Source organism: Polypterus senegalus, chromosome 10 (genome assembly GCF_016835505.1).
Source record: "Polypterus senegalus isolate Bchr_013 chromosome 10, ASM1683550v1, whole genome shotgun sequence".
Taxonomy (NCBI): Eukaryota; Metazoa; Chordata; class Cladistia; order Polypteriformes; family Polypteridae; genus Polypterus; species Polypterus senegalus.
The window spans coordinates 18214295-18233757 of record NC_053163.1 but is presented as its reverse complement, the minus strand read 5'-3'; the positions used below and the strand labels follow the sequence as shown (position 1 = coordinate 18233757).

Sequence of the window (19463 nt, the reverse complement as noted above, 5' to 3'; positions counted from 1 at the left end):
GCATTTTGCTGGAGAGCCAACTCTTCTGTAGGGGTTAGGTCTGGACCGCGTGGACCTTCACCTGTTTTTTGCTTGATGCCTTCTTATTAGCTTTAACATTAATGTTTTTTATATTATATATGATTATGTCAACAATTCTTTAAATAGTTATATACCAATATTTACTAGTTTGAAGTATATTCTTGTACTTCACTTTAACCTGTTCCCATGTTCTCCTTTTGCTCACTTTTAATCTGTAATTATGACATATTAAATAATAATTAATCTGACACATTAGAAATGAAACGCTGCATTCAGTAAGTACAATGCACACTACTTAGCGTTTAATTTGTCAGCCACTTTTTGCCAGCCATCTTTTCTGGTTTGGGCTGCTTTTGCAGTGTTACCTCTTGTGCATATTAAATCTTGAAATTCTTCATATCCTTCGAATTAAAGGTCCTGCTCCTCTTGTTTGAAAAAAAAATGTGCCCGTTCTTTCGTCATTTTGTTACAGCCTATCAAAGACTTGTTGGTCATGTTTTCTAGACTCAATATATATGGGCTTTTCAATCAGCGCTCATTCATCTCGGATGATTAGATCCAGCTAGACTAATCTACTACACGGCTGCGTTTGAAAAACTGACTTATCCCGAATGAGCTTCACCGGCATTAACTCATACAAGATGAGGCATCTGATCTCGGATGATTTAAGCGACGTACGGAAAAATATCTCATTCAGGGCAAGTGAGGCACATATATTATACTTCTAGTTCGTTTGGACCCGTTTTTTGCGATTTCCCTGAAAGTCCAGTAAACGCCAATCTCACTCTGGCGCTGCCTCTCGGAAATGGTGGTCTCGGTATGGTACTAACGGAACCTTGGGGTGGTACGCGTGAGGTCTGAATGTGGTCAGGCGGAGGACCAATTTAACTACATGACATACTGTGCACTATGCGTGATATTTTGCTGTTACACTGAGCGTCTGCTGTCGGCAGTTGGGAAATATCTTTCATAGCATAATAAGTCGAGGACTTGGGGCAATTAAACGATAAAAATACAAAAAGAAATCCGCAGACAAAATACTGCATGTATATACACATGAAACGACTCGCACATCCAATTACACGCTCAATTAGAGCTGCATCAAGAGTTTCCGTGCGTGCCATTGGACAGCAGTTGACAATTTTTACATAAAACACAGATTGTTGAGAATTTTTATGTGATCGGGTCGATCAGAACTCATCAAATGATGGTTTCAAGAACCGAACAGTAGTTCTCTGTGAGATCAAATGTCCTAAATCTTACATGAATATACGACGCGCGTACGGTGCGTCCTCTCAATGTGCAGACAAGCATATTGCTATATATTAGTCAGTGTTAATTAAGTATTCCAAAATAAACATTAATAACAAATATGTACCGGTGTTAAGACAGTAGATATGTGATTTGAAATTAATGAAATGGAGATTTTGTTCATAGTGTGGCTACAGCAGAGTAAAGACGCAACATCATACAGTTAAATGAAAATGACGTAATAAATCTATACTGTCATAAAAGTGAAGCACATCCGTGTGTGCCATCAACAGAAATTGGTTTCTATTGCACACTCTAAACTTAGTAACGAATAATTTTCAAGTATAGGCTTACTTAATAATCATAATGCAGCATTGCGCAAATACCCGCCATGATGTTTTCTCCCATGGGAAAAAGAGAAATGTTTCTGCACAATGAAAGAAGTTCACGACACGTCTGTGGGATGTCCCTTGATTTGAAAATTATCCGTAAGAAACCTTATTACCTGGAAGTTGAAACGAAGTAACGAAACGACAACTGATTTGGAGCGAAGTGTGAACGCACTTTAATAAAGGTAACATTTAAGAAATGTAATTTATTGTTACTATAAAATCACACGCAAAATAAGTAACGTCAATGTAAGTTAGTCGGTTATGTAATGTCAACATTGCACAGGAATTATTTTTTAGTGTAAGTGCACATGGAACCACGTTAGATGTTGATAGGGTGTTTATTTCCTCTATTTATGTGTGCAGTGGAAATAATAATAATAATAATAATAATGACGATAATGTATTTGAAACTAAATATATGTAAACTTAACCATTGAAATAAAAGTCAATTTAAAGGTTTTAACTGGATGTGAAGTAGGCTCTTGACAGTGTAGGGTCCGGCAAGTAAATGCTCCAGTAAGCAGATGTATTTTCGTTATAGCTTTAGCAGGATTGTGTTTTAAACAGAAGGATTTCCTATGTTTAACAACAAACCTTGAAATTCTTCGGAGATTTTCACCCATAAGAAAACCATATGCTTTTCACGTTCTTTTTTTGCGCGCACCATTACAAAATTCGTACATTGGATTGGAATCTTTCTTCTCTCGTGAAGGACCAAACATATCAGTGCCTCTGACACCTCGTAATCTCTGCGTTTTTAATCTGCGAGATTTCTGGTTATTTGTCTCATGACAATTAGCTTTGGCTTTAATTCTTACATATGGATTCATATATAATTTATATTTGCTACACGCAGTGACGGCGATGGCAAAGAAACTACCACAGATAAAATAAATGTTTAGAGCCCAAGTGATCATAGACATAGAATTACTAGACGCCGCATGACCAGCAGCATCATACTTCAACGTCGCTGCCATATTGCGAGTGGCACTGCTGTGGAGTGAAGTAATGGATAAAGATGCCTCACGCATGTGCTACTTGGGATTGTACAAACCGCTGTACTCTCCAAACCAGATCCCGGGGGATTACATTTCATAGGTAAGGCTGAACAATTGTTTTGGTTATATTTGGTCATTAGAAAATCCCATTTTATAATCTTAAATTTAGCTACAACAGGCTATGCTAACAAAGCTATGCATTTATGTGCTCAAGTGAGCCTCCAAACAACGTTTTGGCTAAACGTATTTAGTCATTAACTATGTAGATTGTTGTTAGCTGTTAGTATTTCTCAAACTTTGAAGGTTTACCAAAGAAATCCACCTCAGGAAGCAGTGGGAGGTAGCCCTTGGACAAGATTTTGAGAAAGCCTTCCTATGATGTGTGCCATGCTAGTTTGGCAACAGATGCTTCACAGGCATCATATGATCAAAGCTACCACTCGTTCACATTAAAAAAGAAAGGAGGTTTGATGATTCCTTCTGAGGGTCCAGTCAAGGTGGTCAAAGTAGCTGAGCGTGTTATCCGACAGTCAACATTAGGGCACGCTGTCAGTGTATCTTTGATCAATCAGTTTGTTTGGGCTGAGATTGGTTCAGATGATGTGTTTTTTCTCAAGGAGCACATTGAGGAAACACAGTTTAAAATTGACAACCATCATTTTATGCTCATGTCTTTAGTTGTATCTGTCTTACACAAACTAAGGCTGCACCATATTGCCAGACTGAATACTCTCACATTACAGGATCCGAGTGAGCGAGAGGGAGTGTAAGTCTGGAAGAGATCAGTGAGTTAGTGGGGGAGCAAGACTGTGGAGAGCTTTAAATGTTAAGAGCGGTATTTTGTATTGTATTCAGTAGTGACCAGGGTGCCAGTGAAGTTGAAAGAGAATAGGTGTAATATGTTCAGTGGATTTAGAACAGCAGGTTATTATCCTGGAAGCAGAATTTTGAAGAAGTTGTACACGATGGATACGTTTTTGTGTGATGCTAGATAGAATAGCATTACAATAATCTATACGTGAGGTGACTAGGGCATTAATCAGTACTTCAGTACTGTGTTGTGTAAGAATAGGACAATGGAAGAAGGCAGTCCGAGAAATGTTACTTATATGGAAGGAATTATTTATTTAATAATAATAATAATAATAATAATAATAATAATAATAATAATAATAATAATAATAATAATAATATTATAATTATTGTTATTATGTAATAATTGCCATTATTAGTGTATAAATGGATATGAATAATTGCATTTAAACGATTCGCCAAAATCTGTTGTATGTAAGTGATACTGTTTTAAACGTTATTGTTTTTTCATCAGAAAAGCCGGTTTCCACGTCTACCTGTATTAGTTTAAATGGCATTTTTGCCACTCGCAATATGGCGGATGAGCTGGCGTATCGTGTCGACTGGGCAACGCAGTTTCTATCTATATATGTCTATGCAAGTGACGACTACCAGAATCCTGAACTGCATGATTCTATTGGGCAGCTCAGCTAAGTACGTTCCAGTATGCCATAATTATATTGGGTACAGGGAGTACATGCGCCAATGTTCTCGCTCGTGTGATTTTATTGGATAATCTGATGCCGCGTGACTCGGTTCCGCCACATTTTATTGAATAACCCCAAGTGGGTGCGAAATACATGTATCTGTACATTCTGTAAAGAGGATTAGTGGTGGTATTCTGAAATTCTATTGGACAGTTTACGGAGGGGCGTTTCTCTTATTACGCACATATACTTGGTTTCATTGGATTGATTCTTGTGATTCACCAACACGAACTGCTCGTCAGGAGACGTCACAGAAGGGGCTAAGAAAAAGAAATGAAAAGGAACTTGTGATCTCAGTGCGCCCATGAGCAGCTTGGACTGAACGGAGAATCGGAATATTACCGGAATCTAATAGCACTCTGATAAAGTTGCCATGGAAAGAGTATCGTCTGCCGGTGCCTTTCCGGAGCAATTCGCATCATTCAGGGCAGCTTTGGAGGCTGCCTTATGCGAGTTTATCCGCTCTGTGGATGAGCGTTTCATTGAGTTCCAGCTAGCCAAAGAGAAGGAGATTGAAATCTTGAAGCTGGAGTTGGAAACATGCCGGCGCAAACTATACCAGGCGGACGGGGATGACCTTTCCCGACCCCCTAAAGACAGGAGAACAACAGAAGCAGCAACAACAGATCGTCTCGGAGTCCAGCAGTGCACACTGAACGGTCAATCAACCGAATACAACGAACAGATGGACCGACGGGGGCTCTCTATCAGGAGTGCTGAGCACAATGTCCCAGAATCAAGAAACGCGAGCTTACGGAGTCGAAGAAACATTCAAGGTACGTCTAAAAATGACCACGCAGAAGTGCGGCGCTTCACGTACCAGGCGGGTGACAAAAGTGCGACCTGACGTGCTCTGGTTTTTATTTGTTTGGATTAAAAAAAAAAAGCAGCAGAAGCACGTTTCCGATCGTCCTTCATGCTCTTAGTGAAAATAATACTAGTCAGTTTTCCGTTTTCAGGATGTTTCTGTTCATAGAGAGCTTAAACAGGTTGTCAAACCACAGTTGTTTGAAAATAAATTTCGGAAAGAATTCTTTTAGCGCTACGACAGGAAAGGTGAAGTTTACGTGAACTTCCCGATACTGTTGTTCAAGTCCCGAATGATCTGTGCCTTTAGTTTGCATGTTTTATCCATGTTAGTACGAATTTTTGTGAGGATTCTCCGTTTTTTTCTCACGGTCCAAAGATAGGCGATTGCTGGTGCCACAACAACAACATTTATTTCTATATCACACTTTCTTAAATACATATACTGTAGCTGAAAGTGCTTTGCAAGATGTCAAAGGAAAAACGCAATCCTAATCTGTACTAATAAAAGGCAAAGCGCCCACTGACTCACTCACTGACTCACTCATCACTGACTCACTCATCACTAATTCTCCAACTTCCCGTGTAGGTGGAAGGCTGAAATTTGGCAGGCTCATTCGGCAGGTTTCATTTTGAAAAGCCTTCGCTGACTGACTGACTCTCACTCACTCACTCACTGACTCATCACCAATTCTCCAACTTCCCGTGTGGGTGGAAGGCTGAAATTTGGCAGGCTCATTCCTTACAGCTTACTTACAAAAGTTAGGCAGGTTTCATTTAGAAATTCTACGCGTAACGGTCATAACTGGAACCTACTTTTGTCCATATATACGGCTATAGCCTGCAGCTTGGTTGCCGTGTGAGGCGGAGTTGTGTCCCGCATCATCATGCCTCCCACGTAATTGAGTGCCTGCCCATATAAGGTAAATATTCACGGGTGAAGGACTGTGCTTAGCATATTCATAAGTGCAGCTACTGCGAAAACCCTCTGACGCTGAACAAGCCTTTGTACACATATCAATAGGAAAGCAAGGTGTAAAGCTTAAGTTTAAATTACGTTCATAGACACGCTGATGCTAAATATTCGCAGGCAAATCCACAACTTAATACCGGGAATGCCTGTTAAACATCTTAGATTCACAAGTACCGATTTGGGTACTGATCACTTAGGTGAATGAAACCTGTTCAAAAAAACACATTACACAATTGAAAAGGCAGCAAAAGAATATGAAGCGAGTGATGCATGCAAGCATATTCATAAGTGCAGCTACTGCTGAAACAAAGCACTGTGTAATCCTAAAGTTTATATTAAGTTCATAGACACGCTGCCGCTGGGGTTTGTCATGCCTAAGACGAATACAAGATTCGCGAGATACAAGTTTAATGAGAGGACGTAGGGTATAAACAAGACTTTTGATCACTTTGTAACAGAGTTAAAATTGCTGTAATGGGATTAAAATTGCTGGTGAAGGACTTTGCTTATGCAAACGAAGATGAGATGGTCAGGGATAGAATAGTGTTTGGCACAAACTCAGCAAAAGTGCGAGAGAAACGTTTAAGTGCCGGGTCTGAGCTAACATTAAATAAAGCCGTGGACATCACAAGATCGCACGAGATAGCACAAGCACAGCTGAGAAGCTTAGATGCATGTACTCCGAGTGGCTCACATGAACTGACTTTGCAGGACTGGGAAAGTTATCTTTACAACGGTTGACAAACACGGAATGTAACTTGAACACAACACATCCTCCAAATACGAACCTGATTGAAAGAAATAATGATAATCAAATCCTTGATGACGGCAACACTCATAACAGTGACACAATTACTTTTGTGCTAGTAAATAAATAAATTTAAAAGTCAACAAATTTGAATTATGTAAGTATATGAAAGAATTAACAAAATATCCATGTTTCGCTGCGGAGAAGTAGTGCATTAAAGAAGTAACAAAAAAGGTTAGGAAACATTTTTAAAATACCCTAACATGATTGTCAAAGTAATTGTTTTGTCACTGTTATGAGTGTTGCTGTCTATATCTATATATATATATATATATATATATATACATACATACAAACCGGATTCCAAAAAAGTTGGGACACTATACAAATCGTGAATAAAAACTGAATGCAATGATGTGGAGGTGCCAACTTCTAATATTTTATTCAGAATAGAACATAAATCACGGAACAAAAGTTTAAACTGAGAAAATGTATCATTTTAAGGGAAAAATATGTTGATTCAGAATTTCATGGTGTCAACAAATCCCAAAAAGTTGGGACAAGGCCATTTTCACCACTGTGTGGCATCTCCCCTTCTTCTTACAACACTCAACAGACGTCTGGGGACCGAGGAGACCAGTTTCTCAAGTTTAGAAATAGGAATGCTCTCCCATTCTTGTCTAATACAGGCCTCTAACTGTTCAATCGTCTTGGGCCTTCTTTGTTGCACCTTCCTCTTTATGATGCACCAAATGTTCTCTATAGGTGAAAGATCTGGACTACAGACTGGCCATTTCAGTACCCGGATCCTTCTCCACGCAGCCATGATGTTGTGATTGATGCAGAATGTGGTCTGGCATTATCTTGTTGAAAAATGCAGGGTCTTCCCTGAAAGAGATGACGTCTGGATGGGAGCATATGTTGTTCTAGAACCTGAATATATTTTTCTGCATTGATGGTGCCTTTCCAGACATGCAAGCTGCCCATGCCACACGCACTCATGCAACCCCATACCATCAGAGATGCAGGCTTCTGAACTGAGCGCTGATAACAACTTGGGTTGTCCTTGTCCTCTTTGATCCGGATGACATGGCGTCCCAGATTTCCAAAAAGAACTTTGAATCGTGACTCGCCTGACCACAGAACAGTCTTCCATTTTGCCACACTCCATTTTAAATGATCCCTGGCCCAGTGACAACGCCTGAGCTTGTGGATCTTGCTTAGAAATGGCTTCTTCTTTGCACTGTAGAGTTTCAGCTGGCAACGGCGGATGGCACGGTGGATTGTGTTCACCGACAATGGTTTCTGGAAGTATTCCTGAGCCCATTCCGTGATTTCCTTTACAGTAGCATTCCTGTTTGTGGTGCAGTGTCGTTTAAGGGCCGGAGATCACGGGCATCCAGTATGGTTTTACGGCCTTGACCCTTACGCACAGAGATTGTTCCAGATTCTCTGAATCTTCGGATGATGTTATGCACAGTTGATGATGATAGATGCAAAGTCTTTGCAATTTTTCGCTGGGTAACACCTTTCTGATATTGCTCCACTATCTTTCTGCGCAATATTGTGGGAATTGGTGATCCTCTACCCATCTTGGCTTCTGAGAGACACTGCCACTCTGAGAAGCTCTTTTATACCCAATCATGTTGCCAATTGACCTAATTAGTGTTTATTGGTCTTCCAGCTCTTCGTTATGCTCAAATTTACTTTTTCCAGCCTCTTATTGCTACTTGTCCCAACTTTTTGGGATTTGTTGACACCGTGAAATTTTGAATCAACATATTTTTCCTTTAAAATGATACATTTACTCGGATTAAACGCTTGATCTGTCATCTACGTTCTATTACAAATAAAATATTGACATTTGCCATCTCCACATCATTGCATTCAGTTTTTATTCACAATTTGTTTAGTGTCTCAACTTTTTTGGAATCAGGTTTGTATATATATATATATATAGATATAGATATATAGATCTCTCTCTCTCTCTCTCTCTCTCTCTATATATATATATATATAGATAGATAGATAGATATAGATATATATATACACACCCCGATCTACATACTGTCAGATAAACGAACCACATGCCATGGCACAACACGAGAGGTTTCGCCTCTAGCACTGACATCCAAGGTTCGATTCCTGAGAGGGGGTGCAGTGAGTGTGTACACCTGATGAGCCCAGAATTAGGGTGAAACACGTGCCATGTACTGTTTGTATTATTTGACAGTAAAACTATTTCAATATATTCAATATATATATTTCAGCGCTTCCCGATTCATTTTACCCTCGCACCCCCTTGGTTTGAGAAAATCTATGAAAAAATATGAGGTTAATGCAGAAAAACAGATCACCAATTGAAGCTTTATGAATAATGGATACTTTATTCGCTATCAATAATTGCTTTGGTAAAGCCATACTCAGTGTAATCCTCCTTCCATGTTCTAATTTTTTCGCGAGTAGCCATGATTAAAGTAAAGTAAGAGCGAAACAAGGGTGACTTATCTAGACAGGCAGGCAACAGCTAAATAGCTAGAATTTGGATTTAAGTAGGTTCTATTTAGTTGACAGAAATATCTTTGGTAGGAATGTAAGTTGAATTTAGTCTTTAAATTTCTATGGTGAAGAAAAATTTATGCAATTATGACTAAATTTAACTTACATTCCTACCAAACATATTTCTGTCGACTAAATAAACATTACAGATATGATAGTTCATAATACCCATGCAGCACTACAGTAAGTGTACATAAGAGCAGTAATTGTGTAAGTTTAAAAAGTATTTGTATGTTAATTTCAAAGCCAAACGGAACAAAATCGTAAAACGCAACGAATACCTCTAACGCAACATGAAACATAATTTACTTTCAGTTTATTGCGTTTTAATATGGTTAATTACTTTCTGTAATGTAAAATAGTTCTGTTATGCATATGTAACAATTTCCATGAAAATAACAATCTGTTTAAATTGTACATCTGCATCCCCATACGTGAGCGGCAGAACCGCAAAGAGGCTAGCACGTAGCACAGGCCTGGGGGTTGACGAGTGAAACAAGCTGGGGGCAAAGCCCCCTAGTTTTACAAAAGATCAGGCAAAGAAACCTAATAAAAAAAAGTAATGACATTCAAGAGCACTGAACATCGACGTCACTTCCATTTGTAACAGAAGGCGGACCCTCCAAACTTACGTCGCTGTCACCTTTAGCCAAGGGTCCTGTGGCTAAAGGAGCCCCAGAGGGGCCTGTCGCTAACGGTCTGCAGCTGGACCCTTCTCAATTTCAGTTGCATCAAAGCAAAAGGGCAGCCTAATAAGAAACTTGACTTTATCAGTAAGATGACACCCCCTTTAAGCATGTCCATTAATGACACGTGTCCTGTTCATTTTATCATTTCTCGCACAGGTCTGCCTGAAAAATCAATAGAGGATGTGGTGCCCTCTGGTGGACCCTTGGAGATGGATTGTGTGACTGAAACAATGGAGATGGGTTCTTTGCGATCTGCAGCTGGCACTTCAGAGTACAGTTGTCAAGATGATGATGAGGAAATTGTTTGTGGGATTCTGGAGAACAACATGGAACAGGTGCCGGTCAATATTAAGAATGAAGAAGGGTTCATTGCCATTAAAGAGGAGGCTTGTGAGGCAGAGCCCATTGTGTCATATGCAGTCATTCTATCAAATTCTAACAACAAAGCCCATCTGGATGCCCTACAGAGAAGTATGCCCTCAATGGAGCATGTGCATGGGTGTGCAGGTGATATAGTGGATAAACCATATCAATGTACACAATGTGAAAAGGCCTTCAGCGTTTCCTCAAACCTCATTTTACACCTGCGTACCCACACGCAAGAAAAACCGTACCGCTGTGACGAGTGTGGAAAGACGTTCAGTCAAAGCGCACACTTTGCTGTCCACCAGAGGATTCACACAGGGCACCGTCCATACCGATGCAGTGAATGTGGGAAGACGTTTGCTCTCGACTCCATCCTTAAGAAACACATGAGGATCCATACGGGCGATAAACCGTACCGTTGTCTGGAATGTGGAAAGACGTTCAATCAAAGCACACACCTGAGCTTACACATGCGCATTCACACCGGAGACAAGCCCTACCAGTGCCTTGAATGTGGCAAGATGTTCAGCCGGAATTCAAACCTCAAGGATCACCAGAGGGTTCATACTGGGGAAAAGCGCTATACGTGTACAGAATGTAATCAAGTGTTCACATGGCTGGGTCAGCTTAAAAAACACATGAATATTCATGAAAGTGAAAAGCCATACTGAAGAATCGACTGTGCAGTTGGAGAGCTCTAAAACACATTTGAGAATTTAGAAGGGAAGTGAAAACTGCTACATTAAGACATTGGTATCCACAGCAGCAAAGACTTGTATGCAGAGCAATCGAAAAGCAGATTATTTTATGTTTCATTCCCAGTATTGTCTTTGAAAATTTAATTATCAAGTAAAGGCAATTTAAGCATAAAGGCAACACTACAGTTTGGAGTCAGCTTCAATGGCGATCATACTTACTCTACTGTTACATATCTTGCCTTAAGGTTAGTGACCTTGACTACTACACTGGTACATATCTTAAGATTAACGATCTTACCTACTACACCATTATGTATGTTACCTTATGGGTGGTAATCATACCTACTACAGTATTACGTGTCTTACCTTAAGGTTAGTGATCGTACCTACTACACTGGTAGATATCTTGCCTTAAGAGTAGGGATCTTACTACACTATTATGTATGTAACTTTATGGTCAATCTGTACTTTAGAGTCAACTACTGATCATACCAGGCATACTTTCCAGTTCCATCAGTATTTAACAATGATGGTGGTGTTTGACTTTTTGGAAGGGGCTAAACCAAGTCACCTTAATTTCTCAAAGACTAGTAAAATATACACAGTATAAAAGAGTGGCTGAAGTGGCAGACCAAATGTACTTAAAGTGGATGATTCATGCAGTCTTACTGCTTCAGTATTATTTGTTTATGCTCTAGGAGCACTTGGACACATTGCCTGATGTTGTTGGTCTTTCATCGTTAGATAAACCCAGCTGAGGTGCATCATTGCCCTGCCTGTGTCCAAGTCGCATTACCAGTCCACGGCTCGCTCGTCCTGATTTTTATCCATCTAGGGAGCCTCCCCAGTGGTTCAAATAGCCTTTCTCAGATGTGTACCTCGGATTGTCAATTGTGAGCCACCATCTGACCTCTTCAGTACTGAAAAATATTTGGTTAATATGTATCGTTTTCTTACAGCTGTATAAGAAGTATTTGAAAAGGAAGAACTTGTTGAAAAATATGTTTTCTTCTTCAATGGATGATCTAAATTTTTTGCTTCACACTTGTTCATTAAGATGTATTTTTATTTGGAATGTTAGTCCATTAAATACCTGAATGAAATAAAATGTATCACACATTTTTACTTGTCATGATTTATTTAATAGTGCTGATGAAGCAAAATGTGTGTAGCAGCACCCTCCATCAAGTTTTTGAGGTTCACATCTTTCTTAAAAGAAATTGCTTGAGAAGGGGGCATAGCAGAAAGGAAAAGTGACAATGTGACCTTGGACGATGCGATGGCAGCCATTTTGTGACAGTACACTCACCACACATTAGCTATTAGCTGGTGAAGGGGAATCATAAGGAGGCCAGAATGACTAGGCCGTGGTTGTCAGTTTAGCCTGGATATCGGGATACATCCCACTCTTTATACAAGATGCCCGGGGCTCATTAATGACCTTAGATTTACATCTCATCTGAAGGATGGCACCATTTTTACAGCATAACATCCCCATCACTGCACTGGGAACACATTCAGTCCACAGGGTTTTACCTACTGCTCGCCTCACCAACATCTCTTTCAGCAGAAGCCAAAACTTTTCCTGGTTGGTCTCCCATTCAAGTACTGGCCAGGCCTCAATATTCTTAGTTTCAGGTGGATAACCTCTGCTGAATTGTATGTGTTATGGCTGCCAGCAATCTCCAAAGGGGCTATCACCACATTTCACTCAAGAGTGGCTTCCATCTTGCCACTCTACCATAAACACCTGATTGATGGAGTGTTTGTGAGATATTTGTCCCATCACAGAACCAATGAGTTCTTGGTCACCGCAAAGATCAGGAAGAGATCAAGGAAGAGTTCTGGTGGTTCCAGACTTCTTGGTGCTCTTGGAAACACTCAGAGCTTTAGAAATGTACTACTTGACTCTGATTGACAACTCACCACAATTTGGTCTTGGAGGTCTACAGAGAGTCCCATGGACTTCATGGCTTGTTTTTTTTTTTTGTCCTTACATGTCATTTGAATTGCTGGACCTTCTATACACAAGTGTGTGCCTTTGTAAATGATATCTGGTCAATTCAATGGGCCTTAGGTGGACTTCGGTCAAGCTCTGGGTGCATCACAAGGATAATTGAAGCACACAGGAACACAACACCTGAGCACAATCTGGAGTGCAACAGCAAAGGGTCCGATTACTTCTAGGGATGATAGATCTCAGTTTTTGCCAACCTTTCTGAAAATGTATTTTCACTTTGACATTATGGGTTAGACAAAAATAGCAAATGTATCCCCTTAAAAGTCAATCCACGGCAGAATAAAGCGTGCAGAATCTGAAAACTTTGTGGATCCATTGTTGGTTCACTGGTGATTCTAAACTGGCAGACCTTGTTTTCCTGTGGTGGCATTAACCATATCCAGGGTTGTCTCCTGCATCGCCCCCAGTGCTGCTGGGACAGGCTCAAGCTCCACTGCAAACATTAATTGGAATAAACAGCCTGTTATGTTATATTATGTGCCTTTTATCTGGGAAAATATCATAGACAGGCACTGGCTGCCAGCTACATATGTACATAAACTAGCAGTCTATGGAAATGATTTAATGGTTGATATTGATGCTACGTTCTCATCATTTAGTCAAAATGAAAAATCAAGTAAAAAATATGTGGTCATATTATAAAAAATATTGGATTTCGTGCTTTAGAGTGTGGGCAGCATCAGGAGGCATACATTCAGTTAATGTTTCCAAACGGCCAAAACGACATAGCCGCGCTAAAAGCTGTGCCATGAAGGGCAACCACTCACACACCAATGAGAGGCTAAGGGAATTAAAAATCTTCAGTCCTAAAAAGGGAACCCTGCACAAAAAAACTAATCCAGGGCTTCAGAACAGTCGAAGGCGTCGATAAAATGGACTCGCAACGCGCACAATTGAATAGTGACACGCGTATTTGGGTGACATCTAGTGGACAAGAAGGGGAAGTGCGCTTCAACTTCTGTACAGTCAGTCGCTTAGCTATGGAACAAACAACCGAGACGTGGAGCTGGAGCGGAGACCAGTTTACGCCAGTTTGAGAGGACTTTTGCCTTGTGACGTCGGTGAATTGTCATGTTGGGCGTGGCCATTACAAGATGGGTAAATTGTGGCCGTGAAGAGATGCACATACCCAAACAGGCTGTGGCATTCAGACGGTGATTGATTGTTTTGTGTGTGAAAATCTCGGGAGATCAGCAGTTATAGAAATACTCCGACCAGCCCATCTGGCACCATGGTGGACAACACTGAGATCACATTTGATTCCGCTATTTTGATGTTTAAAGTTACCATTACTGATGCAGCTGCATGATTATATACATTGGACTGCTGCCACGTGATTGGCTGATTAGGTAGCTGCATGGTTGCTCTCTTCTTTGGTGGCTCAGAAGAATGCTTTTTAATTAGTGGGTTTTGTGGAGAGAGAGAGCGAGTTGGTATCCTGAGTTGGTTTGTCATGTGGTGGGTGAGGCAATGCACTGTATCAGTGTGTGCTTCTAGCCTCCTCCTCCTCCTCCTTCTCCTATTATCCATAGCCTACTATACGTTACAGGTTTCTGTTTTGTCCACATATTAGAAACTTCCAGTTCCAAGAACCAACTTTACATGCAAAGAACTCTTCACAGTCCAATGGGAGAAGCACCCGGCCCAGTAAAGTGCCATTACAGAACCAGGGGTTCCCAAACTCAGTCCTGAGGACCCCCTGTGTCTTTTGGTTTTTGTTCCAACCATGTTCTGTTTTTTAATTGGACTCCTGGCCCAATTAAGTGAGCTGGTACTTCCAATTTTCTGTGTTTTGGGGTCAATGGAGAAATAACAAAACTAAGTTTGGTAAATTTTTATTAAAATGTACTAAACACTTGCAGTGGAATATTTTTTTACTGGTTAACGATTTTCAGCCTGATTTGCATTCTGCTATTCCGGGTGTTCTAATTGTTTAATTTATTATCTGTTTATTAGTCTAAAGTTATTGCAGCCTTTCATCATTCAGTGTTGTTTACCTGGCTGTCAGTTCTGTTTGTTTTAATTATCATTATTAGGATACAATGAAGGGTGCAAACTGCACAAAACAATAAGAAAACAATATGACAACAAAAGAGAGGTAAGCATTTAGAGCAAAAGTAGACATTTTTCTAAATCTCTTATAAATGTAAAAATGTTGTGCTTTCCTAAAGGCAGAATAAGAGAAGGGAAAAAAGACCATCTAAATAAATTAGATCAATTATTATCGCTAATTGTGCATTTGGTTGGAATACAAACCTACAGCCACAGCGGGTCCATAAGACCGAGTTTGGGAATCCCTGTTTTAGAGTGTAGTCGCATAAGGTCATGGATACGTGCAACCGACTGCAATCCGTTGTTATCAGCGTTGTGTAAATGAACGTCAAATCAGAAGCTTTTATTTTCCTCTCCAAGAAACTTTCCAAAACAAAAGGAAAAAATGGAAAGGGTGTCACATTAGCGGCTTCTCCCCTATGCCCCCACAGCGTCCATCGCGCTTCTCTTTTTTATTTAAACAAATATATTGCATATAAAACTATTTACAAAAAATTAATCAGAACTAAATCCCAGCCAACACAGGGTGCAAGGCAGGAACAAATCCCTAGGCAGGGCGCCAGCCCCACCGCAGGGCACACACACACCAAGCACACACTAGCGACAATTTAGGATCGCCAATGCGCCTAACCTGCATGTCTTTGGACTGTGGGAGGAAACCCACGCAGACACGGGGAGAACATGCAGACTCTACGCAGGGAGGACCCGCGAAGCGAACCCGCAGGTCTCCTTACTGCGAGGCAGCAGCGCTACTACTGCGCCACCCTGCTGCCCCGGTAATAAAAAGTCTAAATACAAATTGCACATTGTATAATATATAAAAATTAAAGTGCACATAATAGAAATAAAACCAATAAAAACGGCTATAGGAAAGGTATTACTGTATCTTTTAAAGTCACTGTTTGTGGGCTTTGGCTACATCAAATGCAATCGCTACGGTGCTCCAAGTCCAAAGACCCTCAAACTTTGAGCTCTGCTGAAAGCCTCTCCTGGCACATAGTAGATCTCAAGAAAAATTTTATCAACTTTAAAGATGAAAAAAAAAAAAAACTTTTCTCGTCAGAGTCAACAGTGATAGGTCACTGTGCAGTGGAGCCTTGAGAGTCTGGAGCCGAATCAGAAACCGCCGAATTGTCAAAATAAAATGTGTCAGTTCGGTTTGTGTTTCTTCCAGACATATATTTCCTCTTCGTGATTTATGAAATCAGCTCGGACTACACTTCACATTACTAAAAAAAATTGTAACGTTCGTCAAAAACACTCCCGATGCTGAGCTTCAAAGACGATTCCTACAGATTTACCGTTGCCATTAGTACCTCTAGTTTGGGGGCCAGGGTGCCTTTAATGTAGCTACACTCCTGCTTAGAATAAGAGAAGAAAGTACAAAAATAGTCGATTTCAATATAACGGTGCGTGATGGGAAACTCATAAAGTGAGTGTATTTATTTACACCCAAACGTGATCAGTAATTCATTTCAAAAGGACGCGCATTTCATACGCTCGGTTTGCGGTCACCTTGCAGAAGTCCGTGGTGCGCGGTGGAGACTCGCGGGAGTTCGTGGAAAGCCGTTGTAGATTTCACTTGTGCCTGATCTTCTCATGGCTGCGCGATTTGAGCAATCCGCAGATGTACCGCGGTGGGGCAGTCAGTCGACGTGGAGAGAGCTGGGCAGAGCGGCATCTCTGTCATGCAGGCTGGCATGGGTATGCGCGTACGCGCGCGAGCAGCAGATCTCTTCGCGTTTACAATGGGCACGTGCACGCAGAGCACCGTCACGTGGCCCCCTCGTAAGGTATATAACCGCCTGAGCTGGTCAGAGGTCTGCCGTTAAACACGGTCTTACTTGGCGTCATTTAGCTCGTGAATAAGGAGTCATGGGGTAGGTGGCTGCTCGGCTATCTCACTGAAATATGAGGAAAGAGGGAGGTACTATTGTTATGGAGTTATCTGGGGCTGCTTCATTTCTGCTTTATTACTTGATTTTTTTGGCTGGCGCATTTATCCATGGCGACTTACAACATTTTAGAAACAAATGGTTACCCTTCTCTTGTTTTTGCAGCACAGACAGGTGAAGAGACTTGTTCATGGTCGTACAGTGTCAGTAGCGGCCCTTGAACCCACAGCCTCGTCATTTGAAGTCCAAAGCCAAAACCACCGCCTCTCACATTTGAACTTTAAAATGAAATATTTTACTGTGTGTTGTTTGCGAATAATTGAGATGTCAATCAGTCAGTCATTATCCAACCCGCTATATCCTAACACAGGGTCACGGAGGTCTGCTGGAGCCAATCCCAGCCAACAAAGGGCGCAAGGCATGTAAACCCCAGGCAGGGTGCCAGCCCACCGCAGGGCATACACACTCACACCCACACACCAAGCACACACTAGGGACAATTTAAGATCACCAATATGTCTAACCTGCATGTCTTTAGAATGTGGGAGGAAACCCACGCAGACACGGAAGAACATGCAAACTCCACTCAGGGAGGACCCGGGAAGCGAACCCAGGTCTCCTTACTGTGAGCTGCCACTGCGCCACTGTGACGCCCCTATTCATTACTTATTTATCACTTTTTTTATCTAAGGACATGGACACATTTCATGTACTTACCATATTTACAGTATGTACAGTGCATCCGGAAAGTATTCACAGCGCATCACTTTTTCCACATTTTGTTATGTTACAGCCTTATTCCAAAATGGATTAAATTCATTTTTTTCCTCAGAATTCTACACACAACACCCCATAATGACAACGTGAAAAAAGTTTACTTGAGGTTTTTGCAAATTTATTAAAAATAAAAAAATTGAGAAATCACAAGTACATAAGTATTCGCAGCCTTTGCCATGAAGCTCCAAACTGAGCTCAGGTGCATCCTGTTTCCCCTGATCATCCTTGAGATGTTTCTGCAGCTTCATTGGAGTCCACCTGTGGTAAATTCAGTTGATTGGACATGATTTGGAAAGGCACACACCTGTCTATAGAAGGTCCCACAGTTGACAGTTCATGTCAGAGCACAAACCAAGCATGAAGTCAAAGGAATTGTCTGTAGACCTCCGAGACAGGATTGTCTCGAGGCACAAATCTGGGGAAGGTTACAGAAAAGTTTCTGCTGCTTTGAAGGTCCCAATGAGCACAGTGGCCTCCATCATCCGTAAGTGGAAGAAGTTCGAAACCACCAGGACTCTTCCTAGAGCTGGCCGGCCATCTAAACTGAACGATCAGGGGAAAGGGCCTTAGTCAGGGAAGTGACCAGGAACCCAATGGTCACTCTGTCAGAGCTCCAGAGGTCCTCTGTGGAGAGAGGAGAACCTTCCAGAAGGACAACCATCTCTGCAGCAATCCACCAATCAGGTCTCTATAGAAGAGTGGCCAGACGGAAGCCACTCCTTAGTAAAAGGCACATGGCAGCCACCTGGAGTTTGCCAAAAGGCACCTGAAGGACTCTCAGACCATGAGAAACAAAATTCTCTGGTCTGATGAGACAAAGATTGAACTCTTTGGTGTGAATGCCAGGCATCACTTTTGGAGGAAACCAGGCACGCCATCACCAGGCCAATACCATCCCTACAGTGAAGCATGGTGGTGGCAGCATCATGCTGTGGGGATGGAACTGGGAGACTAGTCAGGATAAAGGGAAAGATGACTGCAGCAATGTACAGAGACATCCTGGATGAAAACCTGCTCCAGAGCGCTCTTGACCTCAGACTGGGGTGACAGTTCATCTTTCAGCAGGACAACGACCCTAAGCACACAGCCAAGATATCAAAGGGGTGGCTTCAGGACAACTCTGTGAATGTCCTTGAGTGGCCCAGCCAGAGCCCAGATTTGAATCCGATTGAACATCTCTGGAGAGATCTTAAAATGGCTGTGCACCTGCGCTTCCCAACCAACCTGATGGAGCTTGAGAGGTGCTGCAAAGAGGAATGGGTGAAACTGGGCAAGGATAGATGTGCCAAGCTTGTGGCATCATATTCAAAAAGACTTGAGGCTGTAATTGCTGCCAAAGGCGCAAAGGCTGTGAAGACTTATGTACATGTGATTTCTCAGTTTTTTTATTTTTAATAAATTTGCAAAAACCTCAAGTAATCTTCTTTCACGTTGTCATCATGGGGTGTTGTGTGTAGAATTCTGAGGAAAAAAATTCCATTTTGGAATAAGGCTGTAACAACAAAATGTGGAAAAAGTGATGCGCTGTGAATACTTTCCGGATGCACTGTATTTTGCACCATAAATCAACTAACTATATTTTTTGCCCTTCCATACCTGAAGGCTGCCTCTGCGCCTCTGATCTTTCGTCCCTTAGCCCTTCATATCTTCTGGGACAC

General features: G+C 41.3%; 1 protein-coding gene across 1 annotated transcript; it reads left to right on the top strand.

Moving 5' to 3' along the window:
* Positions 1 to 4286: 4286 nt before the first annotated feature.
* On the top strand, positions 4287 to 12181 carry LOC120536859 (zinc finger protein 239-like). The gene is made up of 2 exons (XM_039765381.1): positions 4287 to 4997; positions 10154 to 12181. The coding sequence occupies exons 1-2, from the start codon at positions 4595 to 4597 to the stop codon at positions 11032 to 11034; spliced, it is 1284 nt and encodes a 427-aa protein (XP_039621315.1). The 5' UTR covers positions 4287 to 4594; the 3' UTR covers positions 11035 to 12181.
* The last annotated feature ends 7282 nt before the right edge of the window (positions 12182 to 19463 follow it).

Coding starts and splice junctions, on each gene's coding strand:
- LOC120536859 (XM_039765381.1), top strand. CDS start 4,595: ATGGAAAGAGTATCGTCTGCCGGTGCCTTTCCGGAGCAATTCGCATCA. Junction 4,998..10,153: donor GAGTCGAAGAAACATTCAAG/GTACGTCTAAAA, acceptor TTTCTCGCACAG/GTCTGCCTGAAAAATCAATA.